Genomic DNA, 22,361 nt, shown 5'->3' on the forward strand with positions numbered 1-22,361 from the left:
CAAAATAGGTGTGTTAATTTTAATGCAAAGAACGACTTGACAATGTATACACAGCAGTGCGGGTATAATGTCTAGCCCACTTCAGGAAAGCCGTTTTTCTTCTAGGAATCAGGCCAATTTGTATGGTGATTTGCAACCAGCAGACACATTATTAAGACACTTCCTTAGAAACATATGTGAGACTGTGAGCAACACACACACATTTCCTGATTCCCAACATGAGGCAAACATCTGGAGAAAGCAAGACTGCAGTGTGCTCTTCCACATGTCCTTGCACCGAGGCAAGTTTGGAGCCAATCAGGCACCAGTGTGTCACTCATAAAGTAGACTCCCTTTTTCTTGGTCCAGAGGGACTTAAAGGTGGGAAGAGCCATAGGAAATGGTGCCAAGCCCTCCTGGCTGTTCTCTGAGCTGTAGCCATGCTCAGAACAACACTTTGTATAGAAAGATGTGCAAATGGAGATCTTTCCACTCCAGAAGCATCATTCCTTAAAATCTAAACATTTGTGCTGATTTCTAATGACTACTATAATGAATTACTGCATTAATTGGCATAGGACAATACAAATATCTCACATATCTTTTTTTTTTTTTTTTAGTATAGAATAGAGTTTATTTAGGGCATGGGGAGGGGAGCTAAGAGGGTAGTAGAGGCAGAAAAAGGCAGATAGAGAGGGAGAATAGAGAAATAGATGGGCACATGGAGAGTCAGGGGAGCGGAGGGGGGAATGGGCAAGTGGACAGACAGGGAGCAGGAAGGCAAGGGCCCAAATATCTTCTTAATAGAACTAGAGCAGAAATTCTCAACCTTCCTAATGCTGTAGTCCTTTAACCTAGTTCCTCATGCTGTGGTATCCCCAACCAGATTTTCATTACTATTTCATGACTGCATTTTTATTGTTATGAATTCATAATGTAAGTATTTAATATGCAGGATATGACTTCCTTGAAAGGGTTGTCCTTCAACCCTCAAAGGGGTCACAATCCACAGGTTGAAAACCCTAAACTAGAGGATGCTTGCTGCTCTGGAATCAAGACATCGGAAGACATTACTTCCTTCCCTTTTCTAGCTTCTTGGCCCTTCTTGCATTATCACCATAGTGTCTTCAAATCCTTCTGCTGTCCTCCTTTCTGTTCTCCCTCCCTTCTGACTCTCCAACCTTCCTCTTGCAAGAACTTTTCGATGATTACACTGAGTCTTCCCAGGTAATCCAGGGCAGCCCCTGTGTCAGCCTTCTCTTAAGAGAGAAGGAATAAGTTGTGGTTTCCATGATTTTTGTCCATGGTTTCTTGGCCATGTTACTGCCCAGCACATTTTGAAGGAACTAAGGTAAAAGAGTTTTGCTCACTTTACTGGACTCAGGAAATACAGAAAAAGAGGGGAAGGGTTTGGTCTCAAAATCTCTTCTCAGGATACACCCTTGGTGTCCAGTATCCTCCCATGGTATACTAATTTTTAAAGGCTCCATCCCCTCTCAATAGATTATAAGCTAGTGGTCAAGCCTCCAACAAGAGTTATAGAGGACATTTTAGATCCAATCTATAGCAGCTTCTCATTTCTCGGTCCTGGACTGTACAGTAACATCTACAGAATGTCCCTTGCCACCAAATTAACATACACATGGGTTCTTAAAAAATACAAACTATTCTGTGTATAACCATTTGAAGATTTCAGTTGCTTTTTAAAAATATAGTTTAGTCCTTTATAAAAATGGAATAATTAAATTGACCTCATGGGATGTAAATGAGATAAACTAAATTATGCATCAGGTGGAATGGGAAGATAGAGCAATGCACTTGTGCAGGAACAATCAGCCGCTCTGCCCTGTATCAGTCAGTGTACTTAGTTCCCTCCAGATCACCTAAACAAACGGTGTGAGGCCACTTTAAATCTTTGGTCTCAGTTTCTTCATCTCTAAGTGTGTAATTTTTTATGAATTATTTTTCCATCTTTGTGTGCTGTTATTTGGAAGTCACGTATCTTACACTCAAAGAGATGATGAAGGGCACTCATAGTGAGATAACACTTGAGGGTATTCCTCAGAAAGGCAAGAGCTGTAGAATGGATGAGCGTATAAAGAACCAAAATAAGAACCAAGATTTAACAAGATTGGAGATGAAAAGAGGGTGTGAGTGGAGGCTGCAGAGCTGAAAGGGCTGAGGAGATGGTGTGAGGGGATAAGAAAAGAGAGACTGTTAGGAGACTGAAGGAAAGCTAAAGCCATGGGAAAACAAAGATAGTTAAAGATAAGTATCTTTATGAAGTACAAAGAAGATGGGTGTTTACGTCAAGGTCTTGAAACCTCTCCTCCTATATACTCCAGGAAAGGTGAAGTCTAGGAATGGTAGTATTGAAGAGATGAAGGTACAGAGAAGCACTGGGTGAAGCTTTTATTAGTAAAGTTGGAAGCAAGGTCATCTGCAGAGTGTATCATAACTACCACCCACTTCCTTGGAGTGGCCAACACCCTTGGGTTAGCAGTCTTGGTAAGATGTGGTAAACTGGAATCATTTGTAATTAAGGAAGCTATTGGACTGAGTGTACACAGGGACAAGAATGAATACATGATTGTAGTCATGTATTCAGTGATATACAGTAAGAGATGTGATGTAGACTGTTCTGATGTGCACATATCACATCACAAGAGTGAACATCAGTGGTGTGGTACACTGTACAACTTTACTGTGGTGTGTGGCCTCCAACATAGACACACTAGTGGCTGGGGACTACAGATCACTTGTCAGCTTGAGTTTGCTCAGATCAAATAGCTCAAACAGAGAATTTAAGTAACCCTTTCATGAAAGACTTGGTGTATTGGTCTTTCTATAAAGACTACTTTTACCTAGCCATCATATGATGGTACAGGGCTCTGTTTTCTCTATAGAGACAGAAAGAAAAACTTGCATGAAAACACTATTTATATTTGGTGGTTAGTTTATTATCATATATCACTGTTTACATTTCCTTTGATAGTTAAGGACATTATAAATCATACTTTAACAAAAATCTATGCATGGCATATGTAAGCAAGTAACAGTTTAAAGGACAGCAAGGATCTATGTAAATCTAAGATCTATTGATACTCAAACAAACTAGCTTGTGCATAGTAACAATTGAAAGGTTGATACACTGGCATGTTGGTTAAGTGTTCAGGTGCTGTAAGAAACACCTAGAAAAGAAGAACTCCAATCAGACAGACCCAAGAGTCTTCGAATTTCATCTAGAAGTTAATCCCTCAGTCTCGTGGTGCTCTAAGTGGTCTTTCCATTTGGCACTTGGCAATACAGACAAACAAATAGGCAGTTTCATGTGATTTTATTATTCTTAGATGTTTTAGCTATTTTTATATAGATAAGAACACTCAATATTGTTTTTAAGACTTTCAGTTTGATAAGTGTGTAATTAAATGCCACCATACTCACAGTGTCCAAAGCTGTCTTCTTTTTTTTTTTTAACTGAACATTTGGTAACATGCAGAAGAGACTGACAAAATGGTTTCTATGACAACTTTTAATGAAAAGTTCACATAGAAAAGTGGGATACTAATTCAGACCATCGGTCTAAATCCTTGACAACACCTCATGCTGGAAGTAAATGTGAAATGGTTTAGACAGTTGTTTTTCAATGCTTAATCCTAAAGATTCAGAATTTTGACTGAAAATGCATAGAAGTAAGAGATCATTTTCCCAAAGGCATGTTTACATACATTAATTTTCTGAAAGAAAAAAAGAAAAGAGCCAACATTTCTAATGCTGTGACCCTTTAATACAGTTTCTCAGGACCCCAACCATAAAATTATTTTCATTGCTACTTTAAAACTGTAGTTTCCCTACTGTTATAAATCGTGATGCAAATATCTGTGTTTTCCAATGGTCTTAGGCGACCCCTGTGAAAGGGTCATTCTATATCTCCAACGGGAGCCACAAAGCACAGGTTGAGAACCACTACTGTATTTGAATACATCTCAGTTTGGGATCTCATCAGCTTTTTATACAACATATGAAAAACAGATCCAGGACCACATCCTTCATATATCATATCTAAGCAAGAACAGAGACAATGGCAGACACCAGCATTTTTTCTTTAAGCCATTTGAGAACAGTACATTTGGCAGAGTGACAAATTTGCCATATTGGCAGCAAAGGGTGTATCACATAAACAACTTAAGGTACGGAGGTGAACAAATTGTATTTATCTTTATCTTAATGCCAACTTAAAAGCTTCAACTTACTATTTGATTTCTTTACAAGATACACTGAAAAATGCATATGAGGTAAGAACTATTCTTAAATGAAAACTTCGAATATTTTACAGATTATTTTGTTCGTTACATTTATACAATGCACCATTCATTTCAGTCATTAAAACACCTTGCACCTGACATGGCATCTTCCATCTTAACACTCCTCAAATATGAGAAAAATGAATAGCTTCCACTAGTATAAGAAGTGGAATTTATAAAAGTCAATATCACAAACAGGTTTACAGACCCGAGACAGTTTTTTCAAAGATAATTTAGACAGAGTGAAATGAGTGCTCTGCTTAATATAGCTAACAGGCTTGACACATGCCACCTCCCCTCACTGCAGCTTAATGGACATAGGCACCTTTAGCACTTTCTACGGTGGCCTTCTGATCTCATTGTGGAGGTTTCTGGGAAACCTTTAGCAGCAGCGTTATCTCATGTCTCAGAAAACACTGTTAAAATACAAGTGCTACTCTCTAATAGTATGTAATAATTAAATAATTTTGGCAACATGTTATTTTTCAAATTCTTCAACATAAGGCACAGAGGAACATCTAACGCCCAGAAGCAGGTATATTACACAATAAATAGTTGACTTTGAGTTATCATTTCCTCTTTATCTGAAGAAAAGGATGAGTAGTGCACACGAACAGCTGGGGTCATAAAAAAGGTTGGGATTCGGGAAAGTTTCTTTGTGCAGAAAAGAATATTAATTCAAAAAAGATAAAAAATATTTCATATAAAATACATACCCTATTGTGTTACAGGTAGATAGAAAAAAGAAAAAAAACAGAAAAAAAAAGTGAGGCACTTATATTAACAGTGCAGAAGGAAAGCATTGAGATTTTCTTTTGAGAAAAGCACCAAACCATTTACTTTAACTTCTGGGACAAAACCAGAGGTTAAAAATATAGGAAATCGATTAGTCCTGTAACTCCGTATTTGGTATACTAACAAGAATCCAGAAGTTCAAAGCTCCAAATACCTCCCTGTTTTTCCTGCTGATGTTACTGAGCAGGGAATCCGAGAATTTTCCACAGTCAACACTGTGCACTCTGAGGTGCCAGAACTCCTCCTTGCGCTCCGTCGGAGCTCTCCTATCGTATAGGGAGCATCTATACCTACATCTCAGGTACGGTTTTAAACTCCTTCTCTAAACACAAGGATCGAAATCTGTTTTGGAGAAAGTGTACTGATGTCCAACCCTCACAGTTCTGGTATCCTGTTCCTGAATGAATTTCATCCTGTCATGGGAGCTACAGGAATCCACCGGGTGTGATATCGGGAAGAGGCCTGGCTTCCGCCAGGTGATGGAGATGGCCAGTGGTCTGAGCAGCGTGGCCAATGCTGCTCAAGTCGGACGGATAGGTTTCATTGAAAACACCTCGACTCTGCACCTGAGAACAAACACAGCACAGCAGCTTGTTAGGATCTGAGGAACACCTTAAAAACAGATTTTAGTCCGTTAGACCTATGGGTTGTTCCACTTTACAGTCCTGTACTGATGATGCTCAGGGCTAAGTCTTTCATCCTTCAAATCACAGAGAAACGCTCACACACTGACTTCTTTTGGAAGATCAGGTTTTCTCATTAGTCCTACAAGATAATTGAAAAATGGTACAGCGAATGCTACAACTATCTCACTTTGTCTGCCTTGGGGCCTGATGGGAAATTATGTGACATGGGGATGTCAAAGGGTTTTTCAGTCCTGCCACAACCAATCAAAAACCTGGAGGCAGTGAACTGATTCTATCCGAACTTCTACACAGCATTTCAGACACCAGCACTTTTGCCCAGATCTGGATTTTAAATGTTTCTTGCTATTCTTGCAATGTTAACACTACAGGTATGATCTTAATCCAATTGATTTGTAATATGTGTTTAATAAATTGCTCTGCAAGTTACCAAATAAAAAAGATGTTTGGTTAGCTAGTTGCATCAGAGAGGAATTTCTCAATTGAGAAAAGATCAAACTGTAGCCCCAGCACGGGCTGAAGGTTTTTTTTTTAAACAAACAAACAAAACCAATTTTTTTTTTTAAGAGAATGGTTATTTCAAAGAGATTGAACTTTTATTGACTGTGGGACTTTTAAAGTCATTTATGTTTTATATTGTGATAGTAATATTAATGTGCTATCTTGGGAATAAATGAGAAAGGAAAGGCTCTGTCTGAAAAATGTTTTGTGTGTCAAGTTGAGAAGGAGTCAGTTGTTTTGGCTAGTTTTATGTCAACTTGACTCAGCTAAGGTCACTGAGGGGAGACGGCCTCAATTGAGAAAATGCCTCCACTAATCTGGCTGTAGGCAGGCAAGCCTGTAGGGCATTTTCTTAATTAGTGATTGATGTAGGCTCAGCCTATTGTGTGGCTCTATAAGAGAGCAGGCTGAGCAAGCTATAGAAGGCAATCCAGTAGAAAGTACTTCCATGGCCTCTGCATGAGCTTCTGCCTCCAGGTTCCTGCCCTGCTTCAGGTCCTGACCCTACTGCTTTTGATGATTACCTGTTATGTGGAACTGTGAGTGATTTAAACTCTTTCCTCTCAGACAGCTTTTGGTCACGGTGTTTCCTCACACCCTAACTAAGACACCTGCCTTCTTACCAGTCTCCTATCCAGAACTGCTAAAAAAGTGAAGAACGAATATAACAGTTTTAGTCTACAGAAACTTCACGTTGTGGTGTAGTTGATGAAATAAACTAAGATTAAAATAAAAATCATAAAACTATCCCTTTAGTTGCCTCAAATTACTCACTTATTGTGTAGTGCTGGAGGTCCAGTGAAGGGCCTTGTGCATGCTAACCCGGCTCCACCACTGAGCTATCTATACTCTTGACCTTTTGGTAATCATGTTCTGTGTCTCACCATTTTCCAGACTGTCTTCAAATTCACTCTACAGCCCCAACACCAGGCATGAGAAAAACCCTTTTGAGTTGCTGCTCAGGGTTGTCCTACAGGTAATATGCAGACTGTGCAGGTTGTATTTAAATATTTAGGAACACACACACACACACAGAGCAATGAAAGGAAAGAGGCCAAGAAACTGAAAGAGAGCAAAGGTGGTAGGTGGGAAAGGTTGTAGAAAAGAAAGGGAAACAGGAAAGGAATACAATTATGTTTCATTTCAAAAATAATAAATTAAGAATAAAATGTTATGTGTATGGTTGCTTTGCCTGCATGATGTATGTTTGTATGTATGCATATATGTATATATGTATATGTATGTGTGTGTGTATATATATATATGTATACATATGTGTTTGTGTGTGTGTGTGTGTGCGCGCATGTGTGTGCAACACAAGTATGCGGTGCTCAAGGGTGCAGAGAGAGCACTGAGTGCCAGGAAGTGGAAACTGTGGACTGTTATGAGCTCCCATGTGGTGCTGGGGATCAAGAAGGGTAAGCAAGTGTTAATTGCCAAGCCATCTCTCCAGGCTCAAAATGTTGTTAGTTTTTTCACTGCCACACAATTACTCATATGTACAGGTTACAATGTGACATTTCAATTCATCTATATAGTGTGTAAGCAAATCAGGCAATTATCTTTCACTGTGAACACTCATCTGTTATTTGCATGAAGAACATTTGATTTCCTTTTTTCTAGTGATTTTGAATCATACAATCAACTGTTGTGAACTTCTGTCATCCTGCTATGTTGTAGAAGACCTGAAGTTACTCCCATTATCTGTCTGTTACTACCCAATAGCCAGTCCAACTCTGCGGCCATTTCCAGCATCTGAGGGATCAGCCTTGGAGGTTTGCACACATGGATGCTCTCTATATTCTATAATGTCCTCCAGACACACCGTTTTGAGGCAAATACTAATATTCCATTCTTTTATGAGTAAATTATATCCAACATATGGTTAATCCATTTTCTTTATAGTAACTATTAAAATTTTTTAGGAAATCTTGTTCCTAAAAATTTTCAGGAAAAAGATTGACCAAAACTATCATCTTCATTCTCCATTCCAAAAAAAAAAAAAAAAAAAAATCCCATATAATCAGACACAGCAGATTCATTCACAATCTAAAAAGCAACCAGGACTGTGATTTAAGTCACACTTGTAAATGGCTATACTCAAACAGCAAACAGCTCATGAATAGTTAATAAACTTCATGTTAGTCAAGATATTCTTACAATCTAAACCAGTATATCTCCAAATAAACTAATATTTGTAAAGAGAAATTTATTAATATAAGCATGATATCCTCCTGAGGGGGGTAACAAAGAACAGTTATTAAATTATCGAAACATCAACTTGCTTTTAAGAAAATTATTTAAAGTAATTTATTATTCATACTATTTTAAGTAAATTATAATGAAGTTAATTATGTGACTGTACATATAATGAAAGCAGTTCCTAAGTTGCGCGCTATGTAAAATGGGTTATGATGATATGTTTAAGTATAACAGGCTACATGGAGATGCTTAGGCCTACAAGGTTTATTCAGCTGTCGAAAGCCCTTACCTTGCTTAGGAATGCCTGAGAACCTGGAATTTCAGAGCTGTACTGTGTCTGGTCCACAGGGGTGTGCTGTGGCCCTGGCTGGCACTGATACATGGACATGGCCCCAGCATAGTATGTCTGAGGACTGACCATGGCTGACTGTGAGTTTATCCCATGACTTTGGTTTTCAGGAACTTGTAAACAACTGACAAAATCTAAATTAGAAGTAGTGGGATGCAGGGACGGTTCAAAATCCCTTCCTGGGAAGTCCAACTGCACACTCTTGGAATGTTCTGGTAGCAGAGGCTGATTACAGGGAGCAAAGTTCTGTGTGTAAGGCATACCGTCCACCTCTGGTTTGTAGGGAAATTCCTGAGCAGTCCCCTGTAAGCTGGAAAAGAGATGATAGTGCTTTAGTTCCTGCTGGGGACAGTTGAAAGACACGGGAGGGGTGGGGTTCCAACTTGCAAAGGAGCCGTTGATTTGCGTGTGCCTCTGACCCAGATCTTGCTGGGGGCACTCCATCTGACACAGCTGCTGCTGGGGCTCCAGAGCCTGCGTTGGGGGCTGCTGAAGCTGTTGCTGTTGCTGTTGCTCTAGCTGCAAGCGCTCCTGCAGCATACAGCTTAGGTGCTGAGTCACAGGCTGTTGCTGGCAAGCCGAGTTCAGCAAAGTTGAATTGTTCAGAGAATCCTGCACATAGGTCAGGATTTCGTCCGTTATGTCGATGTCTTTGAAGTCAACCTCACCGGTGGCGGTGGAGTCAGTTCTGAAGAACTCCTCGTTCTGCATGCTTCTGATATCTTCAAAATCAATCCCAAGGTTCCTCATGATGCTGTACAAGTCATTATTTTTATTATCCGGAAAGAGCTCTGAGGGGCCGCCAGAGAGTGCAAGGTTCACATCCTGAGCATGGCCAATTTGCTCATGTTTCAGCGCAGCCTCACTTCCTGCGGCCGCAAAGCTGTCTTGCCAACTCCCGCACTTGCTCACGGAGCCCATGAGAAAATGGCTGTCTAATGGTGCAGGGCTTGAAGGAGGACATAGATAGATGGACTCATCCTGCTGGATGAGGGCACTCATAAGAGAACTGGGGTGGAAAGAATCCTTACTTGGGGTTGACTGGGGAGCCCAGTCTTTCCTGCTAGTGTTGCTTTTGGCGCGTATTGGTAAGGGATCCATTATGGGAGAGAAAGGGCTAGAGATCTCGTACAACACAGCCTCTCCGGTAGCAAACATGAAGGGCAGCGACATACTTCGCTTCTGTAAATGCTCTCGTCCTTCTTCATCCCTAACAGGGTAGGCAAGAAGGTCTGAATACATTAGAGTTTGATCATACATGATTTAAGTAAGATATTTCTAAAAGGAAGACAAAAGCTGAGCTTGATAGCAAGGAACATGGATTTCATTTTGAACTAAATTAGTCTCATGACTAGTGTTATACAAATGGAGCTAAAACTATATAGGAAAAACATATAAATACCAAAATAGAAATATATCTAAATAAAATAACAACTAGGAGACATAACTGGAATACAAAAGAAATGGACAACAGCAAATCAATAAATGAAATGTCTATGCCTGAAAGACACTAATGACGTCAGAGGTCTGTCAGCTGTAACAATCAATGGTTTTATGAAGCATGCATCCCCTATGGGTAATATAAACATTCACTATGGTTATGGGTTAATGACCCAGTTCTGTGCAAATGTTAATTCTTTCTTGAAGGAGTTATGTCTTTAAAATCCCAACAGTGTTTTTGTTGTTGTTGTTGAGGATTTAGTCTTTAATAAATGAGTTCTAAAGTACATTTGGAAACATAAAGAGTAAAGAAGAGCCAAGACAATTATGAATGAAAACAAAATGTATCCAAAAACAACAACAAAAAAACCATGTATTCACAATATAAAGATAGCACAATTAGGGCTGCCTGATGACTCATAAGGCAACAGCAGTGGACAGCCAGCAGCTCTAGAAATGGCAGTGACCAGCCAGCAGCTCTAGAAATGGCAGTGACCAGCCAGTAGCTCTAGAAACAGGACCACACACAGAAGCCTGACAGGCAGTGCAGTGCTCAGACTCTGTCAAGAATTTGTCTCCTTAACAAATTCTGTTGGTTAACTTGATATTCAAAAGGAAGGCGAAAACCAATCAGGATGCTTACCTCTACCTAACTCCTAAAAAGCAATTAATATTTCACCAAAGATTCCTTTCTGGAATCTGTGAAAAGCTTCCAAATAGCTGTGAACCTACTGTAAACAAGTGCTATAGTTTTCCTTTTATTTTTGAGATGACATTGTTTTTCATCTCCTCAACTGCAGGATGAGTTGGGCATTTTTAGCTTCATCTATTAGCTGCTCATTAAAGCTTATCACTTTTGTCTTTTTTTTTTCAACATTTTTCATCTCTGTCCTGCTTTCTAGATAATTTTTCCATTTTTAGTTACAGGTTCCATTGCCTTAGGATTACTTTTAAATTTTCATGTAAGAAGACTTATGAAAACACAAATGCAGGACATGTTCTTTTTCTGATGCTTACGTGAGTGGTCTCTGAGTTGCAATGATGTAATCTGGCCTTCCATTTCTGTAAATCAAGCGTGCATTGGACTGGACCCACCTCCAGCGACTGTGTTTTGCAAGAAGCCGGAAAACTGTCATGCCACTTTCTCCAGTCTTAATCACTACAAGTAAACATTTACAACAAGGTCACCAAACCCTCCATCAGTACAGTACAGTACATCCCTGCAACCAAGTGCCCCTGTGGGGCTAAAGTGAGGCTCGCTCGCTGGCTACAGGACCCTGATGCTCTTGCAAAAGACCTGAGTTTGCTTCCCAGTGGGTACACTGGGTGACTCACTACCTCCAGTAAACAAGTCCCAGGGAACCTGATGTCCTCTCCTGGCACCCAAGTTCACCTGTACTGGTGCTCACAAACTCCCACACAGACAAATGCACATACACAATTAAAACATAAAAACAAATATCTTTTTAAAAGCCATCTTGACACATTTCCACATGAATTCCATTAATGACCAGCTATGACAATATCTTGAAAACTTTTAAACACACTAAACACACTGAAAGGAACAGAAATGGTTCCTCAGAATCTGTGCTTTTCCATTTTAGATAAGGCTTAATATATAAAGGTTAAGAGAAATACTGAGAGCATGTCAGATGTAAGAAGAGATTAGCTTGGAATAAAAGTAAACATATTCATGTTAAATGGGGAATATTTTTAGTATTTCCTGACTTTATATTAACATCTATGCATGGTGCCTTTAAAGACTTACTGAGTAAAAATCCACTGGCCACAATAGTTACTTTCATAATAATCATATCACAACCATTACTGCATAGCAGCTGTAGAGGAATTAGGAAGTAAAAAGCAAAACTGGTTAACCAAGGCAGCATGACTCCAACGGGATCAATCCAAGTAGTTCTCAGAAGATGTCATCACACACAACACTTTGAAATGTGTATCACAGTGCTGGGAGATGCCTCCGTGGCTACAGGTGCTTGCCACCAAACCTGACTAACTGAGGTTGATCCTAGGGATGCACAAAGGCAAAGAGAATTCCCTCCTACAGGTTGGCTCCTGGCCCCCACATGCGCACACACACAGGAATCAAAGGATTTTTTAAAAGCTTAATATGTTCTAATACATGTGCCATCTGTCAGGCGGGTCACAAGAATTCCAACTCACTGCGGATGTGGGATTCTGCACAGTGAAGCATGTCTGCAGCATGGATGAACTGGTATCCCGATCCTCTTGTGCACAGCTCTACTTCTGTATAGCCCAGAATAAGCTGCCCTCTGTTCAAATAAAAGAATCGGATTGTAAAATAATCAAGATACATTAATTGGTGGTATGTGATTTCCACAACATTCAAATTTTTCACATTAGTACATAGAAAACATCCTTTTAATTTTAATTTTTTTAAATTTTCTTGCTGATGGCTACAAATTTTCAGTTTTAGCATTTTTTCTTAACTTTGAATAAGGCAATTAATATTAAGAATGTCAAAAAAGAATCTGGCATAGTTAACTTAAAAGTAAAATGAATTCAAAAGCTAAAAACATGGCTGGCTCAGACTGTACTTTAGAGACAGGGTCTGTCAAGTTATTCTAATGCATTCTCCCATATAAAAGGTAAAAAAAAATTAAAATGCTTTTATATAAATTCTTTTTAGTTAACTAATTAACTTTAGATAGTTATCTAATCTCTGAAGCTAAACATTAAAAAATATTTTTACAAAATGTAAAATAAACTATGTGCAGTAAATAATACAAAATAGTCAGATTATTTGTCAAATTGATGAAATGACCCTATAGTAGTAACATTAGAACCTATACCACATCTCACACACTTACAGACGTGCTAAAATTAAAAAGATGCATTAATTCTTGAAGAATTAAGAGTGAAAAAGTTCCCTTACTTGGCATCACAACCAATAGGTGTGAAGTCTAGCTTGTGTTTGGTCCTGAAGATAAAGTTTTTGGTTCGAATTTCCAGGATGGAGGGTGGCTGAAGTGGAGTAGCTATTGCAAACAAAGCTAGTTGTGGAGGAAGTAGCGCTCCGTCCTTCCCTTTCTTGTTCTGTCCATGAAGATACTTTAACCTCCCTTGGAAATTCATTGCCTTAAAAAAAATGTCATTAAAATTAACAGTGTGTAATGGTTTCATTTTCAAAGGTTCCATCAGGTACCTGGGGTAGGAGTGGTTATAAAAGAAAATTCCCAAGGCTCAGAACCACTAACTTAATTTCACTCCTCTCTATACAGAAAGTCTATTACAAATTTAAAGATAGAGTGGGGAAGTGGGCACTGCCAAGTGTCCTACCCTGCCCCCAAGTCATGACAGGAGTGGGCTATCATTTCTGTGCCTAGGACCACATGACATTCCCACCTTCCACAACCCTTTGCACACTAAGCACTCAATACATAGCTTAAGAAAAAAGAGTGGTGTTAAAGTCAAAATACATATTAATTTTCAAACATGTAGGATCTATATGCCATAGCTCACCGTAGTCTTTCCTACTGAGAAAAAAAAATACAATTTTACTAAAACAGTAAAATGAAACTTATGAGGCCATTTAAAGAATGCAGAGATCAAAGAATGAGTTTAGAAGACAGAGACCAAAGAGAGTTTAGACATGGGTGTCGTAAACTCAGCTGATCTACAAGTCTAAGAGACTATGTGACACACATCTGATATAGCACAAGACAGAAGAAGCCCAGCACACCCAGAAATCCCACCTAATCCCATTAACCAGTCTCAGGCGGTGGTACTGGGAATGCCATCTCAGATTACAACTCTAAATCCATATTAGCAAAAACAATTGTCAGAAATAATATACTAACAAAATGCACTGATTCGTGAGGCTTAATGTAAGAACTAACTCCTCTCTGCCTGTGGCTGCAGTATCACAGTCACTCTCAGTATCTTGCTAGGGGCTTCCTGGTTACTTCTTACAGGAAGCCTCCTATCAGATGCTAACTCTGGAGCCATAAATATAAGCATTTTATTTGGCATTTATTCCAGGCACACATACATCAATGCTTTTCCCATGTGGAAAGCATACAACCCCAAATGATAGGCATCCTATTGAAAAGTGGCTAGCTAATTCTAAGTCTTAAAAATTCTTTCAAAACATCCAGTATACAGTATACATTCCATGTTATAGCCATTGCTACAAAGTCATCTGAAATGATAGGGTTCTCTGAGCTGCCAGAGACCTCAAAACCAAAATAAGAGAGAGAGAGACAGAGACAGAGAGGTATATGTGTGTTATATGTGAATTTATATGGTATATGTAGCGTGTGTATGAGTTTATGGGGTTTGTGTGTATGAATATGAGTTTATGTGGTATATGTGGTGTGTGCTTATGTGTATGTATGAGTTTATGTGGTATGTGTGTGATTCAATGTGGTGTATATGGGTGTGTGTGTTTATATGGTAAACGTCATGTGTATGTGTGTGAGCACCTGTGTGTGTATGTGAGTATGTGCACACGCACATGTGTGTTTATGTGTGTGTGTGTGTGCATAAGCACCCAGGCTTCTCCAGACTCCTCCTCTCATTCTGCCCTCACTGTACCATAGGTGCATATCACCATACCAGGCTTTTACAGGGGTTCCCGGGGTCAAAATCAGATGATCCCCATTCTTCAAGGAAAACACTGAACCACTTGAGTTAATTTACTGGTCCCAAAATATTAACTTTTAAGGGCTGTTTCTTTTATTATATTAAGTCATCCAAAACCATGATATTTTAAGATTATGCACCTTACCAGAAAACCAGATGAATTATCCAGCAGGCATCTCAGCCGGCATCTGAAGCACCTCTCCATGAAAGAAGCGTTTTCTGGAGGAAGCTGGTCTGGGGTATAATAGACTGCTGTCTGTGGAGGGCCATGGGCTTCTGTAGGAGGGAAAAGCACAGTCTACCTTACATCTGCTATGAAATCAAGGGTGATAGTGGTGACAGACTTTAAACTAGAGTCTGTATTTTGAATTAAAAATACCATTTCAAAAATAATTGAAAAGCCCCAAACACATAAACACTTCTATGCTGTTGAACTTGCCTTCTTCTATATTGGTAATTCTGAGCTATTGCTGTTAACAATGTCTCTATCTATAACAATTGGCTTTGTTTTCTCACCAGCTTCACAGATATCTTAAAACAATGCACACATCAGGAAGACTGTCTTGATTCTTGCATGTGCTAGTGTATATTCTTATGGGGATATTTTAATAAGAATGATTTATACTCTTCAGTTGCAAGCCTGTATATTCCTCCCATCTTTCCCAATGGTACCAGTGTTGGTTTAAAAACAAAGAAACAAACAAAAAAGAAACAAAAGAAAACAAAACAGTACTGCTTTGGGCTTGGGTCATAGCTCAATAGGTAAAGTGCCATGCAAGCATGACATTGAGTTTGATCCCTAGAACCCTTGTCAAGAAAAGCCAAGCATGGAGATGCAAGCTCGGAATCCCAGCACTGAGGAGGGACAGTGGAATCCCTGGGCTCCCAGCAGCCTACCCTTCTTGGTGATCTCCTGGCCAGGGAAAACTCTTGTTTCAAAAAATAAGGCGGAAGGTTTGCAAAAAATGACATCTGAGGTTGTGACCTCTGGCCTCCACACATGTACCCACAGGTGGGCACAAACACATAGTCACATTACTAACAATACAACCTTCTTTATGACATCCTCTATGGCTTGCATCTGCTACAGCTGCCTTGGCTCAACATCCTCTTGTGGTCTGGCTCTGATCTTCAGCTGCAGACTCACACCCGCCTGACTTGTTCCCTATCTTCATCATGGAGCTCTATGCCTTTCTTTCATAGAATATTCAGCAAGCATGAGCATCCTCTTCTGGTAAATTTCCTTACCATCCACTCCTTGTGCAGAGTCTGTGCACTGTGAGGGGTTTAGAGCCCAGTGAAGCTGGCGCTGGAACTCTGCTCGGTCTTCTGTATGGATGAGCTCATATACACTCTGATGGATGACGTCAGACTAAAGGAAAGGGGCATGAGGAAAAACTTATAGTGATTTGAAGAGTGATAAGGTTTCGTAAAGCAGTTTCAAAAGGTGTCTAGATCAGTGGGCACCTGTCAGCAATGATGAACTGAATGCAAATGATGGTTGCAAAGACCCCCTAACCATTCACATCGGCCATCGCCTCCTGACACGACGGCTCTGGCTCACAAGGCAGCTTCCTGTTCCTCAAATGTACCATATTAAGATCTACTCAGAGTCCTTGCTTATTTCACACCAGCTGATAACATTCTAGAACAGTGGTTCTCAACATGTGGCTTGCAGCCCCTTTGGGAGGGGGTCACATATCAGATATTTATATAACAATTCATTACAGTAGCAAAATTAGTTATGAAGGAGCAACAAGAAAGTTTATGACTGGGTCACCACAACATGAAGAACTGTATTAAAGGATCATAGCATTAGAAAGGTAGGGAACCACTGTTCTAGACCCTATCTCATCCATGAATCCCTTTACAGACGATACAATGCTTTAGGCAAAGAATACTAAGATTTAGCTTCGGTGACACTGGCCACATCCCATTGCTTTAGTGGCCTTCTGTTATGTTAGTCTCTCTAGAAACTTACTGTACTATTAAATCACCTTGGTGCATCAGTTACATAGTTGCCAGGGTGATCTGTAATATAGCTAAAGCATCTATTTTCTCTCTAATGAGAGGTACCAGTGAATATTTTCTGTATATATAATGAAAACTACAAATGACGTAAATGGTCTGTGGTATGCAGACCAGGAGCCTTGTGAGTTTGGCAAAATGCTAACTCACAGGCTGCAGTAGGACCCACTGCCATGGAGTATCTGGGAATGGAGTCCAGACATTGTATCAAGTGTTTCAGGTGATGCCTCTGATGTTAAAAGTGAGAGTCAGATACAGAAGAACAGCAAGCATCCAGGTGTACTTCTGGTGTGTTCCCAGATGGTATCAGACGTTCCTGTCCCTAAATGTGACTGTGGTTTCACAGTTCTCCCAATGCTCTGTCTTAGTGACGCTTCCAGGGCTGACCATCATCCACACCACCTACTCAGGACTCCCCCTACAGCAAACACCCAGTCTTCCAGGGCTTTCTTGTCTATTGCTCATGGCACTTCTGTCCTCCCTAGGCTCCCTCATCAACCGTCTATGCCCTCTGAATGCTTTAAGCTCAGTGTCGGAACACTTCTTTCAAGGTAATACTCATAGTGTAAAGGCACCAGAACTAAAAGTATTAACCATGGTATTTTATATGTGCCATGGCTGCACAGCCTCTCCTTAGTTTCATAACTGTTTTACGTCCTTTGTAATCGATGCTATCTCATGGCAAATGTTCTGTCTGCTTCAAAACCTGACCAGCCTCGGAGCTTCTCTCCCTGGCCCTGTTCTGTCAGACTAATGATGGAACCCAGCATAGCAGATACTACAGGTAGCACAGAGCTATATCTGCAGGTCCCTAAAAGTTCCTTATGAGATTACTGATAAATTCAAAAGAAAAACAACAACCGTGAAGCCAAATAGCAAGATGCATGTTATCAAATCAGAAAAAAAAAAAAAATCAAGAACCTAAAATTCTTACAGCACCCATTTGACCTTACACTATAAAAACAGATAAAGTAGTAAAGAGTTCATTTTCTAAAAATCTTCATTTGAAATGATGGAAGAGGAATGTATGTACCTGCTGAAAGCCCAGGTAATCTTGGATAGTGGAGGAAGCATAGAAGACCAAGGCATCTGCTGTGACAACCAGCACAAAGCCATTCAGCGCCTGCAGACAGGAAGGTGGCATTAGACGTGGAAAACTGTCACTCAGAAATCCTGACAGTTAGGTAACAGGCTGTTTCTCTTTATCTCTCAACACCTGCTCTTCAAAATGACTACAATTCTTACACACCCCAAACACAGCACATTACATATGGACTACGGTGAATCTCCTCATGCCTCCGACTTGGCTGAGAAAAAACAGCTAAATCAGGTACATGAAGAGAATATCAGGCTTTCCATTTTCCTTATATCCCAGATTTCTTTGAAATACACTGCATCTAATTTTTTTGATATAAAATACACTGCCCAGAAAACATTCACGATGGTTACATGCCTTTCTTTAGGGAGCACAGAAGGAAAAACCCACTTCTTGTTGGACCTTTAATTGGAGAAAGCCAGTCAGAAGACAACTGTTTCCACCCCACAATACCTCCAGCACTGACTGAATTATAAAGATATTAAAACTTTTACTGGTAAGTACAATGCACATAAAATATAACATTCACATGGAAATGCATTGTCTTACAACTTCTCCTTATTTCTATTCGTTTGAGCCACACTCTAACCCTTCTCCCTCAAGCCTGTATTATCAGTATGATTATTGTGTGTTCATTCCTTCCTTTACTTCACGAGTTCTTCTTTTTCTATTTTGTTTATGTTTTTTCCAAAGTCAGTGTGAATAAAAGGTTTATCTTCCTCTTGGATAACAAAAGTATATGTGCTCATGTCAACTGTCCATTGCCTGAAACTTTAAATCAAAAAGCTCTTACAAGTCCCCACTCAAATTGTCCAAAGTCTCCCCTGAGACACAAGGCAATCTCTTTACTATAAACCCCCTATAAAATCAAAAGGCAAGATACACACTTCCAACATATAACAGCACAGAATATACATGATCATTTCAAAAGGGAGGAATGGAGCACAGGGAAGAAATACTGGACCCTAGCAAGCCTGGAAGCCAGCAGGGCAAACGCCAGATCCTCTAGCTGTGTGCAGATTGCCAGTGAAGTGTGGTACCTGAATGGGAACTGTACCCTTAGTCTTGGGCATTTGAACACTTGGTCTCAATTTGGTGGAGCTGTTTGGGGTGCGGCCTTGCTGGAGGAAGTCAGTCACTAGGGGATTATATAGTCACTCTGAGATTATAGAGTCTCACCCTATTTCCAGTTCATTCTCTCGCCACCCCCTTCTATGTGTGTGTGTGTGTGCAGGCATTTTGTGCTCCTGTGTGAAGCTGTGAGCTCTCAGCTTGCTGCTTCTGTTGCTGTGTCTGCTGCTTGCTGCCATTCTTCCCTACCATGTTGGACTCTAACTCCCTGGTACTGTAAACCCAAGTGCACGCTCCCTTCTGCAAGCCCCGCTTAGTCATGGTGTCTTTGACAGCAATAGGAAGGACCTGATACAGCTCCACTCCAGCAACAAAGTTAGCAAACTGACACCAAGCGGTTGCACTCACTTCACCGGCCAGAGCTGCAGGCAATCAGGGAACTGCTCTGCCACCATCATGCCCACTCACTCCTGTTTTAGTTGGATAAAATCATTATCTGCTGATGCTATGAGAGCCAAACATAGTATGTACTCTAAGAAGACACAGTTCAAAATTTTAAGAACCTATCCGCCATCAAACCTATTAGAAACTCCCTCATTTTAAAGCACAAAATGAAGGCCTATGGTTGCTGGGGGAAAAAAAACTATAACATATAAGTCACGCATTATTATTCATTTGAGCAAATGAAATACAAGTTATAATATTACACATTAAAAATAAAATTCAAGTAAAAACAGTCTTTGTACATTGAGTACATGCTTTAACTCTCTACATGAGCAACATTTTTTGAACGTGCACACAGATTCATCAAGAGAAACAACAGGGAGGATGACTAGACCTGATTAATCCAGTTCCCATTATCCCAGGATGATTAGACCAGATTAATCCACTTCTCATAATCCCATCTGCCAGGAACTAGAGAAGACCAGGGCTGCAGCTGACATGAACGTGGCACAGAGAGACTTCAGTGACTTAGAGAAATTAGCATAGCTGCATCTCCTGCTTCGGTGTGCTCCTGTCCTCCCTGAGGGCACTAGAGTTACCTGTAACAAGAACTCTCCTTCTTGCAAATCCTGCCAGTCTCTGATTTGTGCTCTACACTGGTCCTGGCCTCCATTTCTGTCAGCAGGGGTGGATTTTAATGCAACTATAGGGGGAAGGAAAAGGGAGAAGTGATTACAAAAAAGGCACATATTCAAACAAGCACTATTCAAAGACTATAACAGAAACCATCAAATAGATGATTTGAAACACTAAGCATGTCACAACCGAACACAGTGGTTATGGCTACCACTTAGCTCAGCATTTTATCATGCACTAACAAATCTCATTTGAAAGCACATGGCTAACATAGCTGACCTGGTTAGGTACAAATCTTAGTTCTGCCATTTGCTAGACATATCAACTCCTTGAGCCTGTTTACTAATAATGCGAAAGGGCGATCAAAACAAGCACACAAAATGAGACGGTCCTGCAAAGCTGTTGTGAAGAGTAAGGAAAATGCCCGTGCAGTTCCAGACACAGCAGACCAGCAGTTCAATAAACAGTTGCTCTAATTAGAGTGTTTACCAGAGTTTAAGGATTGCCTTATTAGAAAGAATAATCTGCTAAATGCTTCGCATTCTTATCTTCACTGATCCCTTGCTACCCTGTGATATTTAAATAGTGACTCTACAGTCCTTGAGAACTATTTTATTCGATTTCTATGTTCCCCTGGTTCAGGCAAAGCTTTCTGAGCAAGTCAGGGGTCACGTGAGCCATTCTTGTGTTTGCATTTTCTGGCAAATCATCACCGTATGTGTCACACCAGAGCCTTGGGCCAAGCTCTCACCTACCTTTGCAGAAGCTGAAAGGTATTTCTCTGAGAAAAGAGGCCAGGATGTAGCCTCTGTGTGTAAAATTTTCAAAAGGCCAGAGAACAGACTTCCTCAGGCCAAAAACTAGTGTGGGGTAAACTGGTCACCTATTAATCAGCACTAAAAGGAAATACTTAAATGCTTCTCACTGAAATGCAGAACAGAGAATGGCCTTTTCTTCCTTTCTGTCCATTATTAGTTATTGTTGTTGCTTGCTTTGATAGGAAAGCTTGCTGTAAGGTGCTGGCTGCTTATAATGCCAAAGGAAAATAAGGACTGACTCTGCTACTTCACCAAGCAATGTAGTTTTGAGTTTTACCAAGTAAGATCTGCTGTTGAAAAGATGAGAACGAAGCCAAACTCAAACCTGTACATTCTATAAAAGGAGCAGTACTGGTCTAAAACTGGACCCATATGGTGTCAGGGAAAAAAAAAAAAAGACCTCAATTATCATCCGAGAGCTCTTCACATTAATTTTTGGATGATAGAATTCATGTCAGTACCAATAAAAGAAAACAAGAGCTCAGCATCTAGATAGATACATGGTTTACGTTTGTACTGTTAATGAGAAATCAACCTGTTGGCTACTGGGCTTGTACTGAGATTAGTAACCAATGCAATTGGACTTAGTCTTTCAGGAGGATTTACAAGCTCTAGAAATAAAGTACTAGAAGAGAATGTCAAAAAGGAACCAAGACTCAGAGCAGGTTTAAAAAGCATTTGGGAAAGTGTGGAGATGGTGAACATAAGAGCAAGCTCCTCTTAAGGAATAACTCCGAGTTTTAGTCGTCGGAAGCCCAGCACTTGACATGCACGATAAATGGATTCCTGGGAATGGTCACTGGATGGGTTCCACTGCAAGCAGACCAGACAATATTTCTGTTGTTTAGTCCATAGGGAAGAACTAAGGTAAATACTGCACAAATATGAGTCCAGAAATAGTATGTGCTCTCCATTCCCAGGGTCCCCCTACAAAACATGTCTGTGCTGTCTTAGAAAGCTTACATTATGCTCACACTTTTCAAGCCTGACTGAATCATTTTAACCTTTCATAATGTTTTCCCTTGAGGTTTTAGTATAACTAATACACTCCCTTCGTATAATGCAAGTCTCTGTACTATACTCTTTCTTCTCACGTAGGTTGCTTAACTTGTTAAGAAATCTATGGAATAATTCTACTGCTTCCTACCTTTAGAATTTCTCTACTTGCTCGGTAATAACATATTGTCTTGGGGCTACAATCTAAGTCCCATTTAATTTCCAAAACAATCTTATGGCACTGGTATTGTTTGTTTGATATAATATGAAACTAAGTCATAGGAGATGAAGAAACTCCATCAGAGCTGCCAAAGTTTAAGAGGTAAAGCCTAGATATAAACCCAGGCAGCCTGGAGCTTGCTCCCAGTGTGCAGGGATGTGTTCCCAGTGTGCAGGGATGTGTTCCTAGTGTGCAGGGATGTGCTCCCAGTGCGC

The 22,361-nt window shown here is 40.1% G+C and overlaps 1 protein-coding gene and 2 long non-coding RNA genes across 3 annotated transcripts in view; 2 read left to right on the top strand and 1 right to left on the bottom strand.

Moving 5' to 3' along the window:
• The window catches only part of LOC110306965 (uncharacterized), a 181,699-nt gene that overhangs the window by 158,491 nt on the left and 847 nt on the right, over positions 1 to 22,361 (top strand). Inside the window, exons 4-5 of the long non-coding RNA XR_015045215.1 lie at positions 17,351 to 17,416; positions 18,329 to 18,457. This is a non-coding gene — a long non-coding RNA (uncharacterized LOC110306965). The remainder of the gene's footprint in view (positions 1 to 17,350; positions 17,417 to 18,328; positions 18,458 to 22,361) is intronic.
• Ahr (aryl hydrocarbon receptor) overlaps positions 1,767 to 22,361 on the bottom strand; it is a 35,902-nt gene continuing 15,307 nt past the window's right edge. The window contains 10 exon segments of the mRNA XM_021178767.2: positions 1,767 to 5,527; positions 5,529 to 5,644; positions 8,715 to 9,984; positions 11,232 to 11,373; positions 12,396 to 12,505; positions 13,129 to 13,331; positions 14,983 to 15,113; positions 16,086 to 16,209; positions 17,899 to 17,988; positions 20,076 to 20,179. Coding sequence (XP_021034426.2) covers positions 5,401 to 5,527; positions 5,529 to 5,644; positions 8,715 to 9,984; positions 11,232 to 11,373; positions 12,396 to 12,505; positions 13,129 to 13,331; positions 14,983 to 15,113; positions 16,086 to 16,209; positions 17,899 to 17,988; positions 20,076 to 20,179 — 2,417 coding nt within the window. The 3' untranslated portion in view covers positions 1,767 to 5,400.
• Positions 5,514 to 8,719, top strand: LOC115032800 (uncharacterized). Its single transcript, XR_015045216.1, has 3 exons — positions 5,514 to 6,762; positions 7,118 to 7,199; positions 7,847 to 8,719. It is a non-coding gene; the product is annotated as an uncharacterized LOC115032800 (long non-coding RNA).

Source organism: Mus caroli, unplaced genomic scaffold (assembly GCF_978045245.1).
Source record: "Mus caroli unplaced genomic scaffold, Mus_caroli_1 scaffold_14, whole genome shotgun sequence".
NCBI classification, from domain to species: Eukaryota; Metazoa; Chordata; class Mammalia; order Rodentia; family Muridae; genus Mus; species Mus caroli.